Consider the following 16,262-nt stretch of genomic DNA (forward strand, 5'->3'; position numbering starts at 1 on the left):
CTTAAATATATGCCCCCTTATTCTGAAATTCTGTACCCCAATTCCAGATACCCCCATCAGGGGAAAGATCCTCTCAGCATCCACCCTGTCTATTCCTCTCAGAACCGTTTCAATGAGATCATGTCTCAGTATTCTAGACTGCAACAAGTCTCTCTTCATATGTCAGACCCTTCATCCCAGGAATTAATCTATTGAACTTCCATGCAAGTATATCCTTCCTTAATTATAGAGACCAAAGCTGTACACAATATTTCTGGTATGTTCTCACCAGTTCCTTGTGAACATGTATCAAAATTTCACTTCTTTTATACTTCATACCCTTTGCAATGAGGCCAACATTTCATTAGCCTTCCTAACTAGTTAAAGATACCTGGGCCACCATATTACTATACTGAAATAAAGTCTTACTCTATCGAAATAAAATTTGCTTGTTCATTCTTCCTTCCAAATAAATATTCTCACATCCCAAATTACACTCCTTTGCCCACTCAGTTATCCAATTTATATCTCTTTGTAGGCACTTTTTGTCCTCCTCACACCTTCCTGGTGACTAACCTTTGCATCATCAGCAATTCTGACTGCACAAAGTCCCTTCATCTAATTAATTAATATAGTTGAGGCACCAGATCACTGTGGCACCCCACTAGTTAATGAATCCAAAAATGACCCATTTATTTGGACTCTGTTTTATGTCAGTTAGCCACTCTCCTGTCCCTGCCAATTATCCCAACCTTACATGTTCTCATACAGTGACCTTTTATGCGGCACCTTATTAGAGGTGCCTTCTGGATATCCAAATGCATTACATCTTTTATACAATACACAAAAAATGCTGGAGGAACTCAGCAGGTCAGGCAGCTTCTGGAGAGGGAAATGGACAGTCAACGTTTTGGGTCGACACCCTTAATCTGGACTGAAGGAGTAGAGGGAAGACAGCCAGTATAAAGAGGTGAAGGGGAGGGGTGTTTCAAGAGCTAGCAAGCAATAGGTGAATCCCCTCTTCTAGCTGTCATAATGCATGTAAGATTTGATTAAACAGATAGACACATACTGTGTAGGTTCTTTAAAGGATATTTAAATAGCATCAGAAATAATCACTAGTCTATATAAATAGTATATATAAATCCTGTTCTACTGTTCAGTAAGATCATGACTGACCTGATCTTGGCCTCATCTCCACTTCCCTGCAATCTTTCATTTCACCTAAACCTATATGATTCAGCTTTGAATTTACTTAATGACTCAACTACCAAAGCTCTGTACACCAGAGAATTCCAAAGTTTCAAACACTGAGTGAAGGAATTCCTCCTATTCTCAGTCTGAAATGGCTGACCTCTTCTCATGAGACTAGCCTCTCTAGTTCTAGGTCCCCCCAGCTGAGAAAACATCCCCTTATCATCTACCCTGTTGGAATCTTGTATTTCAGGAGATCAACTCTCATTCTTTCAAATTCCAGAAACTAGAAGCCCCAGTCTGCTTGATCTCTCCTTCTCTTAACCCTTTCATACATGAAATCAATCTAGTAAACCACCCAAATATTGCCTCCGATGCAAAATATCCTTTCCCAATTTTTTTAAATTATTTATCTGTTCACGGGAATGTGGATTTTGCTGGAAATGTCAGGATTTATTGTTCATCCCTATTTGCCCTGAGCTGAGGAGGGAGGGAAAAATTGAACATATTGGTAATCGCCTGGGTCATCATTATAGGCCAGACCGAGTAAGAATGGCAGATTTCCTTCTCTGAAGGACATTAGTGAACCATATTATGGTGTTTCCTCAATGACCTTCCTTCAAAAATGGAGATTTTTGTTGATGATTGTGCAAAGTTCAATTCCATTTGTAACCTGTCAGCAAATGAACCAGTTGATGCCTGCATGCAGCAACATTCAGGCATGTTCTCTAAGTGCCAAGTAAGATTTATGCTGCAAAAGTGCCAGGCAATGACCATCTCCAATAATAAAAAAAAAGTTTCATCCTCCAACATTAATATTCTGGGGGTTCCCCACTGACCAACTTGACCTGCCCCATAAATACTGTGATTACTAGAACCGGTCAGATGCATGGTATCCTGCGGTGAGTGACTCACCTTCTGACACACAAAGCCTTTTCACCATCAGGACAAAGCAACACATTTGATTGTCACCCCATCCACCACCCTAAACGTTTGTTCCCTTTATCATCACCACACTAGCTACAAAACAAACTGCAGATTGTTCTGAGAAGACCTCCCAAACCAACAACCTCTATCACCAAGAAGGACGAGGGCAGCAGACACATGGAAGCATCACCACCTGCAAATTCACTTTCAAGTCATCTACTGTCCTGATTTGGAAATATATTGCCAGCCTTTCATTATTAGGTACTTGGACAGGTACATGGATAGGTAAGGTTTATTATGGGCTACAATTGGGCAAATCTAGCTTAGATGGGAATCTTGGTTGGCATGGACCAGTTGGGCCGAAGGGCCTGTTTTCCATGCTGTATGATTCTATGACTCTATTGCTGGATCTGAACCCTGAAACTCTTTCATAGCAGAATTGTGGGAGTATCTTCAACAGAAGGACTGAAGCAATTCAAGAACATAAGAAACAGGAGCAGGGGTAGGCCATTTGGTTCTTTGAACCTGCTCTGCCATCCAAGATGGTATTCAAGACCAGGGATGATCTTGTATCTTGGCTCCACTTTCTTGCCCTATCCACATATTCCTTGCTTTTCCTTAATATTTAGAAGTTTATTGATTTTTTTTTGAATGAACTCAATGACTAATCCTCCTCAGCCTTCCAGTAAAGAGAATTCCAAAGATTTACCACCCTCTTAAATGAAGATATCTCTTTTCATTCAAGTCCTAAAAGACCTATTATTCCTTCTGAGACTTTGATCCCTTGCTCTCGACTCTTCAGCCAGGGGAAGCATCTTCCCTGCATTCATCCAGTTGAGCCCTGCAAAAATTTTGTAACTTTCAGCAAGATCACCTCTAATTCTTCTAACTCTAGAGACTATAGGCCAGGACAATCTCCTCATCTGGCAGCCCCACCATCCCAGGATCCACTCTGGTGAATCTTTGTTGCACTCCCTGGCAAGTATACCTGCTTTTTTTAGGCAAGAAGACCAATACTGTAAACGATATTCCAGGCGCATTTCCTCCACAAAGGGACCTTACAACCTTCTCCAGGGTAATTAGGGATGGGCTGTATGTGCCGGCCCAGTGTATAAAGCCCACATCACAGAAAATGAATTTTAAAAATGTTCATACATTACCATGATTGAAACTAGCTTTTTCTTAAAAGAATCTAGAATCATTTAATTACTTGATCATTTATCTTTAATCGTTTTCATCATAATCTTTAATCATTTAATTCCACTGTTGCCACAGTGAAATTTAATATCATGTATCTTATTTGTGATCGGGAACTCTGAATTCTAGTCCAGCAACTTAACTGCTACTCTGCTGTACCCCACTGAGGAGATCAAAACTGTATGCATTACTACAAGTATGGTCTTGCCAAAGGCAAACCTTTCCCTTTTTTTGCACTCTATCCGTCTTGTGATTAAGACTAGCATTTCTTTTGCCTTCATGCATGCTAATTTCTTTGAGGGCACCAACAACTTCCTGAACACCAGCATTTGATTGTCTCTCATGTTTTAAATAATCTTCTTTCTTCCAAAACGGATAATGTTTCATTTCCCCATGTTATACATATGCAACAGTTTTGCCCACTCACTTTTCAAACTTTTGGTGTCCTCATCACTTTCGAGCCTATCTTAATACTGTCAGTAAACTTTGATGCAATGCATCTGGTCCCTTCATCAAAATCATTCATACAGATTACAAAAAGTTGAGGCACCAGACTAATCTCTGCAGCACCACATTGAATACAGTTTGCCAACTTGAAAATCAACCACTTAACCCTTTTCTCTACTTTTTGACAGTTAGCCAATTCCCTGTCTTTGCTACTATGTTACCCTCAATACTAAAAGCTCTTGTGAAGTAAGTTTAATATGGTAGCTTACTGAATGCCATCTGAAGTACACATGGAGTACATCCACTAGTTGGCCATGGCCCACCCAGCGAGTTGCTTCTGGAAAGAATTTTACTAAATTTGTCAGACACTATTTCCCTATCATAAGACTGCTACATTTATAAAATCATGTTGTTTCTTCCTGTATCTTGCCTTTCTGAATTGTAAGAATCAGATATCCTTTTTATCTTGGCCTAGAATTTGTGGTCAGAAAGCACTTACAGACTTCTGATGAGAACAGTTCCCTTCCCAATGCCTGCTGCTTTCAGGTGTCAGTTCGATAAGATACCTGGTGTTCAGAAGCTGACCGAACAACTGAATTCTCACAGATCAAGCCAAGAATCAAAAGTCACAGTTTTTAATTAACTTTCAAACAGAGTACTTTGAAATATGCAAGTGTTTTAGAATATAATACTTGTTTTTTTTAGAACTATGTTGTTTGCTAAGCACTACTTATGGTAAATATGCCATTTAAATAACTCCAACACCATTCAACAAAGCTCAAAAATTTTTACATTAATTTATCATGGGACTCATTTGTAAACAACTTTTCAGTTTGTGACAAATCAAGTGATTCTTTTTTTTACTGCCTTGACTATGGTGGAGTAGAACATGTCAACTTTTAGCAGGTGGCGATGGAATGGAGATGAGAGATGGTAATTTTGGCATTTTTGCATCAAGCTATGCATGTGCAGAAATTGTGAAGTTACTATTGGTTTTGTGGTGTAATAGCAGTGAACAGTGATAGTATTATTTTAATTTGACCCTAATTGTCATTTGGTTTCATACATTTTAAACAAGAACTTCAAAAATTTGCATCTTTTAAGAAATTCACCAACTGTACAAGTTTTAAAAAATTATGCATCACAGAAAAGCAGAATTTTGTATTTACAGTCCCATTATGCTGATGTGAAAGTAGGAGCCAAGCAACAAGTTATTGTCTGTAATATGTTTTAAAAACCTGTGTTCCCCATAAAAATACTTCTCTTTTTTAAACAAAATTCTGAAATGTGAATGAACTTTAAATACATTGCTTTTCCATCATAGAGCAAAGATTGTTTATAATTCATGCTTCATCATTTGATTACTTATCTATAATAACTTTGACTTCTATCTGTTATGTACTAAATCAAATGCTAATTATTTCATGCATATAAATTTCAGATGAGTTCATTTTTGATTGAATGTTGTCATTTTCACGCTCTAATTCTTATCAAGGAGATTATTTCTAAATTGGGAGATTTTTTTTCCATAAAAGCTAACAGCAGTCAAGATTATTTTTAAATGTCATCTTTAACTTCTAAGGGCCTAAGGAATAGGAACAGGAATAGGTCATCTGCACCTTTGAACCTGCTACTCCTTTCATCAAGATCATGCTGGTCTTTGACTTCAACATCATTTTCCAGCTCTAGAGATCCTCCCCAGGTTACGAATTCCCACATATGAACACCCCATACATACAAATGAGTGTTTGGGATACTGGCAGGCTGGATGGGAGTAGACTTTACAGTTGCCGTGGGCCTGCAGGCATTTTCTGCTGCATGGGAATGGGGCATTTCCACATGCCTTCTTCCCCTGTCACCCCCTCCCTCCCCTGCACTCCCAAGCCACACCAATCAGGGCTTGAGTCAAGCTGAGCAAAGCTGGGAGTAGACACACACACACACACACACACACACACACACACACACACACACACACACACACACACACACACACACACACACACACACACACACACACACCCCTTCCCGTGCCTGCTCATTCTCTTATTACAGCTGTTCTGCGATCCCCCCCCCCCCCCCCAACACACAGTTTCTTCATTTCTGATCGACAAACAGTTCGAGTTCACTAATCTCTTGAGCGAAGAAATTTTGCCTCATTTCAGTCCATATTGGCCTTCCCCTTATTCTCAAACTTTGTTCCTGCCTTCTGGACTCCTCAGTCAGGGGAATCATTCTCTCGGCATCTAACCTATCAGGCCCTTCAAGAACTTTGTAAGATCTCCTTTCATTCTACTAAGCTCTGGGGAATACAGTTCGAGTTGTTGCAATCTCTCCTCGATCTTCCATCCCTGGAACCAGTCAAGTAAATACTCGCTGCATTCCCTCTATGGCAAGTGGGCCATAGGTTGATAGGGGGTCAAAATTGTATGTAATACTCCAGGTGTTGTCTCACCAAGGCCCTCTACTTTTTGCAACAAGGTTTCTTTATTCTTGTAATCTGAAAATGGAAAGTAACACTGAACACTAACTAGATCATACTGTAATAATTGAACATGCTCAGGTGATTCTCTGGGAAACTTCTTGGGTTCTTTGAATTAAATACTTAATTAAAACATTGTTTGCTGTATTCTTTCTAAAATAATCTACTGATCCTCCAGTTATTTTGCAAGGAGAATAATTATTGCAGAATGTTTCAGGAGCACAAAAATATTGGCAAGGGCTCTTGAATTTCCAGAATGATCTTGTGTTTTGAAATTCCACCTTTGTTTTAATCATTCTGTAAAATTCTAAGAACATGACCACTTTTAAGGGGAAGTATTACTAATGGCTGGAAATTGTGGTTTATTTCTAATGTGTCTGTGGTCTCCCTGTTTTTAGACCCATTTGATATCACAGATCCTGCTATACATTTCATTTGTCGAGGACAGATTAATTTCACAGTTTTGAATGAAGTTTCCTCAAAACAGTAGAAGTTGCACAAAAAAAATAGAGGGTTTGACAGAGTAGATGTCAAGAGGTTGTTTCCCAAGAGTCTATAACTATCGTTGATAGTCTCAGGGTGGGCAGTTGGTTACTTAGGAGTGACTAACAATTTCTTTTAGAGTTTTGAATCTAAAAGGTGGAAATAAAACAAGGGAGCATATTGTTGTTTGTATATTTACTGAAAAGGGATAAATATAATTACAGTGTTTAATGGGCAACAGAAAATAAATGCCGTTTTAAGTGTCTAATAAGTTATACCTCTTCATTTTATAAATTATTTTTAAGTCATTATTTCTAATTCTTTATGGCATGCTTTTGTTTACTTCTATAAGTTTTATAAGTTCTATAACTTTATGGATACTTGCCAGCTAATGTTTGGGTTTAGGAATTTTCATTAAGGTTTCATTTTCTTTATTTGGAAATCTAAATCATATTGTAATTTTTTTTTCAGAAAATCAGACAGAAGTGCACGTTACGATGAAATCCGCAAAAAATACGGTACGTCAATGTCACTTGGTATTGCTATTTCATAATACCTCGTATTATTATATCAATTTGTCTTGCATATTAAAAGTATTTGGGGTGAATTTCATTAGCATAAGGTTGCAACCAAATAATAAATCTGTCATTTGTCTTCTCCATGCCATATTAGTTGGTACATTCCATCAGTATTTCTTCATTACTACGGAAATTAAACATGGATAATGGGAAAAGCACTAGATGTAGTATATTTAGTTTCTGAAAAGATATCCAGATAAAATATCACACGTGGTTGTTACCTAAAATTTAATTTCACAGGACAGGGACTTGATAAGCATAGATAGAGCATAATAGAAGATTGCTACTGGGCCATTATTCTCAGCTACTTAAAGTTTATATTAATGAGTTAAGGAAAAAAGAGAATAAGCCATCCTCGTTTGCTGATAATATAAGGAGAAAAATGAGCTGTGAGGAGGATAAACAGGGATGTACCAAGGTTAATTGAATGGGCAAGAAAGTATTAGAAATATACTTGAAAAATGTGATGCTTTGCACTTTAGTGGGGAAAGAACAGATTACCTTCTTAATGATGAGCAAATGGTAAGTGCTGGCATACAGAGGAATTGTGCGTTGGTTCTTGAGACACATAATATAGAGATGCAGGTTAGCAAGCAATTAGGAAGACAAGCGGTATGTTGTCCATCATTGCGAGGGGTGTGGAGTACAAGTGAGGATGTCTTGCTGAAATTGTTTTGGGTTTTATTGTGACTTCTTTTGGAATAGTCTGTGCGGATTTGGTCTCTTAACCCGAAGAATGGTTTGCTGCCTTCCAGGTAGTAAAAGTAGATTTACAGTATTGATTTCTGGGATGAGGATTGTCCTGTGAGAGTAGACAGAGAAAGTTTGGCCACTGATGCTTTGAACAATTAGAGGTGATATTGTATATGATTTTCAGACAGGTTGGAAGGGTTGATGCCAAGAAGCTGTTTCCTCAAGCTCGAGTGCATATTCTCAGGATGAAGGCCAGCCATTTAGGACTAACACCAAGAAAATACTCCTCATGCAGAGATCTCAGAGATTGTAGATGCTTGGTGATTGAGTGAATTCAAGGCTCAATAGATAGATTTTTGGGTGTTAAGTGAATTGTGCAGAAAAGTATTCTTGAAGCTGAGCTGTTATATTTATTGAATGGCAGAGAAGGCTGCGGGTGCTATGGATTATTCCTGCTTTCATTTATTGGGTTTATATTGCTAGTAAATAGAATGTGGTAATTGTTCTTAGAATATGGAATAGTTGAGATAATGGCATAGAGGCATTTAAAGGAAGCAAGTGAGGGAGATGGGTTTAAAACAGGAAATTCACTCGATCAAGCACTTGATTCTAGAAAATACTACCAACTTCTGAATTCCAGCTATTTCATAACTTTAACTTGAATCATCCATTTCAGCTGCAAATAGCTACAGTGAGGTCCTTAAAACTTCTATTCAACAACACTTTTTGATCCCCACCATAACATTTTAACTAAGTCTGCCAAAATAAATTTTTATCTTTCAAGTCATTAGTTTGGTTTTTGTTTGATCCATAATAATATTTTAGAGCTCTGCAGTTGAAGTTGAGCTCTGGGCCTTGATGGCACAACCATCCCACAAAGCAGGGCAGTCTGTGAATAGCGACCAGGTCTCAGGCAGTGGTTACTGAGGGCCAACCATTGGTCTGCCCTGCTGGAAAGTTGGTGCTGTCAAAGGTATTTGGAATATTTCCAATTGGCTGCAATAAACAGACACTTAAAGGCAGTTAAAATACATTTTATAATCTAAAAAGTTAAAAATGATTAAAGATATAAAATAAATTTGAAAAATACATTTAACTTTTAATTTTTCTAAAAAAAGATTAAATAAAATTTTGAAAAAACTGCAGTCCACTTACCTACCTACAATTAATTATAAAAATGTAAGGATGTTGCAGAGGCTACTTCCAGTTGAAATGGATGTTTTATGGTTACAAAACAGTTGTGGGCACTGAGAAGGGCAGCACTGCAATGTAGTTAATAGAACTACTGACTTGTAGCTCCAGTGATGCGGCTTTAATCCTGACCTTCAGTGCTACCTTTGTAGAGTTTGCCTGTTCTCCCTGTGACCATGTGAGTTTTCTCCAAATGCTATGATTTCCTGCTAATCTGAAAAATGTGCGGGTTGGTAGGTTAATTGATCAGTGTAAATTGCCACTTGTTTGTAGGTGAGTAGTAAAATCTTGGGGTGGGGGGGTGAAGTTGATTGAAATGTAGGGAGAATAAGATAGGTTAGGGTTTAATGTCATAATGGGTGCTTGCTGATCAGCAAAGACTTTTTGGACCAAATGGCCTGTTTCCATGCTGTATTTCTCTCAGATTCTACTTGACTTTCATCCAGTTGGTGACCCCATTCAAATGAATGAGGCCGCGAGCTGTGAGGCCAGATGTAAAGTGCTCTGCTTCTGACACACTGGGTCCAGCAGCAGAGCTGGAGATCAGATGGTTTGATGTCTGACCTCCATGTGATTCCAGACTTCCACTTTCCAATGTGTTTGTGGTGAAATCAGGAGTAACATGACCTACGCAATGCTATCAGCCAGCTATTCTCTTTGAAACTGCAGGCTGAAGAGAAGCATAGTTCGGGCCAATATCCTTTAGGCTACCTAATTTTGTTTTTTTTTCCAGAACTGCTGTGCTCTTTTACATAGGTACTTTAACTTAATCAGTGTTGGTCAAATCACTTGTTTACCATTCTGCTATATAATTAATTTTCTGTTAACATTTCCTGTTGTATGTGTAATTTTGGCACTTTCACTTCAGTAGTAATGATGGACTATAAACACACAGTGTATTTGGCCCATATGTTCTGAAATTTCTGTAAGTCATGAGCCTCAGAAGTTGGGGAATTTAAATTCAAATAATTCAATTTATCTAAAATAAAGAACTGATGTCAGTAACAGTAACCATGAAGTTACTAAATTGTTTAAAAAAGAGCACGTGATTCACTAATGCCTTTCAGAATAAGAAATCTGCCATCCTGAATTGACCTATATATGGCTCTAAAGCCATAGTGGTCTTAGGAGACACACGAGACTACAGATGGTATAGTCTGGAGCAAAAGACAAACTGCTGGAAGAACTCAGCAGGTCAAGAAGCATCTGTGGAGGCAAAGGGATGGTCATTGTTTTGGGTCAAAATCCTGCATCAGGACTTGGAGGAAAGATGACCAGTATATAGAAGTGAGAGGGAGGTGTGAGGCAAAGGCTGCTAGGTAATAGGTGGGACCAGATGAGTGAGGGATAATAGGCAGATAGAGCTGGGATGGCGAGTGTTGAGACAGAGGCTGGTAGGTGATACATAGAACCAGATAAGAAAGGGATGATTGGCAGATGAAACCAGGTTGGGGGGAGGATTGGAAAGGTGAACCAAAACTGTCACCTAATCCATGCTTAGTCTCGCTGACATAGAGAAGGCCACATTGCAAACACAGAATGCAATGGACCAGATTGGAGGAGGTTCACATGAATCTCTGCCTCACTGTGCATCTGAAATCTGTGATTAATTCTTAACTAGAATCTGAAATAGCCCAATCAGGCACTCAGTTCAAAGGGCAAAAGTTCAAATTAAAGATTTTGAATAAAAGTCATGGAAGTCTTTTTAATTTAATAAGCTACTTGGCTGCCTTGCAACTGTTTTGTTCTATTAAAATCAATAGGAAAACTTCTTGTGCCTTCTCAGACATGACATAGAATCTTTGGATGAATTACGTCTAAGTAGCGGGCAATTAGCCCAAGTGTCAATCCTTGAACTCCATCTCAAGTTCACGAATGGGACATGTTCAGGCTCATGTTGAATCTTTAGCATGGGAGAGAATCCCCAAATTACCCTCAATGCTGTGGACTTTTGACAGCAAATACCAGTGATTTTCCAGTATTCTCACAAAATTCCCACCAGTATTTGTTTCAATAAAAAATCATACTGGAACCTGGTCTTTTAGAAGGAAGTCAAAGGTACAAAAACGAGGAAGCTGCAGCAAATTATTCATAAATCATTAGTGAGACCACATTGGAGTTTTGTGCCTAACTTAGGACACTACATTTTGAGTGTCATTGTCTTGGCATGCAGAAGTGATTTACCATAATTGTTCCTTGATGAAGGGTTTCTATAATACAGCAAGATTGGAAAAACTGGGTTTGTGCTTTGAACAGACAGGACTATAGGGAGATTTAATGGAGGAATTTATTTCAGAGTTAACTTGGAGAAACTATTTCTGATGGCTTTAAATTCGATTACTGGGGGAGTCAGATTAAAGGTGATTGGCAAAATGTTCATAGTTGGAAATGAGAAACTGTTTTGTACATCAAGTAGTTCCAGTCTGGAATGCATTACTTAAAAGGGTGATAGAAGCAGGTTTAGTGATTACTTTCTATGTATACTGTATCTGGACATGTATTTGAAAAGAAAAAGTTTGCAGGCTTTGTGAAATTTGTGGAAGGGTTATGTGGATGAAAAGTCAACAATAAGTATGTCGGAGTGAATGGGCTCCTTACAAGTTGTATCATTCCATGATCTGGAGAAATCTGGTCTCTGAACATTGTTCTGCAGTTTTAAGCATAAATTCCAAAGCTAGGATCAGCTTTAACTGGAAAAAGGGGATTGGAACATAGTGAATGACATTGTTCATGTAGGCCCAGTGTCCTTTTTTCCGTAAACCAGGGTTCTGTTACACATCTGTTTTTAATCAGTAACAGTATGTTGAACTTAGAACCCTTGCTGACGTTTCAATTTGTTTAGGTTAGTCTTACATGCTCAGTTACTGTGCTATTCGTGATAACTTCTGCTAAGTTTCAAAAATATCTTAATAATTGTTGTGCATTGAAATAATGAGGTTACACTAAAACGGCCCAGGTTTTGTGGTCAGCGGCATGCTAACAAAACTTAACAGAGACCTTGATTTATAGACTGCACACTTCAATGATCTTCCTAACATAAATTTGAACAAAACATTGGGAAATTTTTCCACAGCATACTTTTCAATGTCTGTTTTGTGTAGCTGTAAAACTCTAACCCCACCTACAAAGTCAGGAAACAAAAAGGCATTAGGCACTACCAGAGTTGGCCTGAATTGTTTATAGAGGTAAGCCGTGTCTAAACTTTTAAACCTTGAACACGCATTTAAAAAAACTAAGCTAATGAGCTATTAGATAATTAAATAAAACATCCTTAGTCTTTTTTTAAATTTAGCCATGGGAAAAATTCTACTTAGTCATTTTAAATTAATAAGCTTTTTAAAACCTTGCCAGATTTCTTGCAGCTGTTCCCTTCCATTAAAATCATTCCTTTGTATAGAAAAAAAAACACTGCTTGCACTTCCTTGGACAATTCCAAAGTTGCTGTCAGTATCATGGAATTGTGACAGTAATTGAGTACCGGTACTATTACTGGAGATGTTACTAGTTATGCAGCACAAATCTTCAGCACTACAGCTTAGATGCTGTCTCAACTTTATCTTTTATTCAATTTTATTTGAATGGCAACACCAGATAGTATACAACTTGCTAATACAAGTTCAAGATCAAAATGTATGATTAAAATTAAGATTTTTATAACATTTTGTTTCAAGATATTTGATTTGCCATTAATGACAACTTTCTTATTGTACTACAAGGATGAGATTAAGCTAGAGAGGGTACAGAAAAGATTCACAAGGATGCCAGTCCAGATGAAAGGGGTCTCAACCTGAAATGTTGACTGTCCATTTCCTTCCATAGATGCCGTCTGACCTGCCAAGTTCCCCCAGCATCTTGTGTTTTGCTCCATATACCAGCATCTGCAATCTCTTGTGTCTCATAAGGATGTTGCCTGGACTGGAGGGGGGGAGTTATAAGGAGAGATTGGATAGGCTGGGACTGTCTTCCCTTGAGTAAAGGAAGCTGAGGAGTAACCTTATAGAGGTTTATAAAATTTTGAGGGGCATAGGCAGATAATCACAGTTTTTTCCCCCAAGGTAAGGGAGTCTAAAACTAGAGGGCATATGTTTCAGGTCAGAGGGGTAAGAGTTAAAGGGGATCTGAAGGACAAGTTTTTCACACAAAGGGTGGTGGGTATATGGAATGAGCTTCCAGGGGAGGTTAGGGGTAGGTACAGTTACAATGTTTAAAAAAAACATTTGGACAGGTACATGGATAGGAAAGGTTTAAAGGGATATGGGCCAAACACAGGCAAATGGGATTAGCCCAGATGGGCATCCTGGCTGCAATGAACAAGTTGGGCTAAAGGGCCTGTTTCAGTATTGTATAACTCAATAAATCTATAAGTTCCTACCAGATTGAAAACGCACCACCTGGTGTACACACTGTTCTCCCTCCTTATCTGTATCTCCGCTCCGAACTTTCGATAGTTAAACTTTTATCAATATTCACTTAATTCCCGTTTTTCCACTGAATGCAGAAGTTAATTGTGGATAGTTTATTTTGATCTGGGCCTCTAATGTCTATGTTTGTATGTAATTGCAATTTATAAATCTCCATTTTCCCATTTTGAACCATTGTGGGTCACGGGTTCCCATGTCACTGGGGATCATATACTTTCTCAAGGAGATCTTGAAAACCTCCAAGAGTCTTTTCCTCTGTCCACCTGATAATCTCTTGTTATGATGGAGTTTGGAATAGAATGTTTTGTGTATTTGGTGCTGGGCACGTAAAAGTTATGGCCTGTCCATCAAAGCCAAATGAGTGTAATTCAGGCCTTTAATCTGGGAAATATTGGTCTGGAAGAGGATGCTAATGTTAGTTCTTTTATCCTACAAATGGATTTGGAGGATTTTTTGGAGACAACATTGCTGGTATATTTCCAATACTTTAAGGTGCATTCTGTTGGCTTCCCGTGTCTCAGAAGTGTACAGGAGGACCATAAATTTTGTCTTTGGGTTTGAGGTCTTGATAGAACCATAGAACAATACAGCACAATACAGGCCCTTCGGCCCACCATGTTGTGCCAACCTTTAAACCACACTTAAGACTATCTAACCCCTTCCTTCCACATATCCCCTTATTTTAAATTCCTCCATATGCTTATCTAACAATCTCTTGAACTTGACCAACATATCAGCTTCCACCACTACCCCAGGCAGCGCATTCCATGCACCAACCACTCTCTGGGTGAAAAACCTCCCTCTGATATCTCCCTTGAATTTCCCACCCATTACTTTAAAGCCATGCCCTCTTGTATTGAGCATTGGTGCCCTGGGAAAGAGGCACTGGCTGTCTACTCTATTCCTCTTAATATTTTGTATACCTCTATCATGTCTCCCCTCATCCTCCTTCTCTCCAAAGAGTAAAGACCTATCTCCCTTAGTATCTCCTCGTAATCCATACTCTCCAAACCAGGCAGCATCCTGGTAAATCTCCTCTGCACCCTTTCCAACGCTTCCACATCCTTCCTATAATGAGGCGACCAGAACTGGACACAGTACTCCAAGTGTAGTCTAACCAGAGTTTTGTAGAGCTGCATCATTACCTCACGGCTCTTAAACTTGATCCCACGACTTATGAAAGCTAACATAAGCTTTCTTAACTACCCTATCCACCTGTGAGGCAACTTTCAATGATCTGTGGATATGAACACTCAGGTCCCTCTGCTCCTCCACATTACCCAGAATCATGCCATTAACCTTGTACTCCACCTTGGAGTTTGTCCTTCCAAAGTGTACCACCTCACACTTCTCCAGATTGAACTCCATCTGCCACTTCTCAGCCCAGCTCTGCATCCTATCAATATCCCTTTGCAATCTTTGACAATCGTCCACACTATCCACAACACCACCGATCTTTGTGTCATCTGCAAACTTGCCAACCCACCCTTCTATCCCCTCATCCAAGTCATTAATAAATATCACGAAAAGTAGAGGTCCCAGAACCGATCCTTGTGGGACACCACTAGTCACGGCGCTCCAATCTGAATGCACTCCCTCCACCACAATCCTCTGCTTTCTACAAGCAAGCCAATTCTGATCTTCAAATATTTTCCAGAAATTAGAAGTAAATAGATTGATTACTTTGCTTACCAGAATTTCAGATTAAGGTGTCAAAGTGAATAAAATTGTCCAGGATTAAATGCAGAGTAGAAAGGAGGAGGGAAGTTTAAGGCATTAACACCAACCTGCCACTGTAGGATGACGTGTATACTCTTGAAATGTCATCTCACAGTTTATATGTAAACCAATCATTTGCATTTAATTCTGTGGATTTTTCCATTGTATTTAAATGGTAATTACGTGTTTGTTATGCAGTGTAGAATTTGGTTAATGTTATACTGCCCTACAGGTATCGCAGTAGTATTAACTGAGAAAAAAAATCCAATTTACAAAATATTCTGTTCTTCTAAGGATCGCTTCAAGTAATAGAGTTGTGTAGTGTCTCATAACTCCTTAAGATCTGTTTTATGTGCATTAGGTACTTACATAAATATAAGAAATAGAAGCAGGAGTAGGCCATTTGGTTCTTTGCGCTGGTTTCTCCATTCATTTTCCAGGACTATCCTTGCATCTCTTGATTTATTTAATGCTTAGAATGAACACAACAATTGAATTCCTGCAGCCTTCCAGGGAAGAGAATTCCAAACATTCACTGTCTTGTGAATGAAAAGATTTCTTCATCTGAGTCTCAAACAGCCCACCCTTTATTCTTGACTGTACCTCCATAAGTCCTGGACTTCTCTGTCAGGAAACATCCTTCCTGCATTTAGCCTGTCAAGCCCTTTAAGAATTTTGTATGTTCCAATGAGACATCCTCTCATTCAAAACTATAGAGAATAAAGTCATGGTCTCTGTGCACACTGTTAACACGCCATACCTGGAACCTGTGTAGTAAATCTTCACTCAACTCACTCTACTTCTAGAAGGATAATTTCATGACTAAATTGCTACTTTTAGAATAAGGATGGCATTTCCTGGTGCCAATAGCTGGTTCCCTGTTGCTACAAAAGCCTTTTGTTGAGTTGAATTTAAATTTGTTTCCAAATAGTTTGCTGGATTTATCCTCTT

At 38.7% G+C, this 16,262-nt stretch overlaps 1 protein-coding gene across 1 annotated transcript in view; it reads left to right on the plus strand.

Annotated features, from left to right (window-relative positions):
• Positions 1 to 16,262, plus strand: part of LOC127570934 (pituitary tumor-transforming gene 1 protein-interacting protein-like) — a 54,617-nt gene that overhangs the window by 23,706 nt on the left and 14,649 nt on the right. Inside the window, exon 6 of the mRNA XM_052016890.1 lies at positions 7,181 to 7,227. Within this exon, the coding sequence (XP_051872850.1) occupies positions 7,181 to 7,227 (47 nt within the window). The remainder of the gene's footprint in view (positions 1 to 7,180; positions 7,228 to 16,262) is intronic.

Source organism: Pristis pectinata, chromosome 5 (assembly GCF_009764475.1).
Source record: "Pristis pectinata isolate sPriPec2 chromosome 5, sPriPec2.1.pri, whole genome shotgun sequence".
NCBI classification, from domain to species: Eukaryota; Metazoa; Chordata; class Chondrichthyes; order Rhinopristiformes; family Pristidae; genus Pristis; species Pristis pectinata.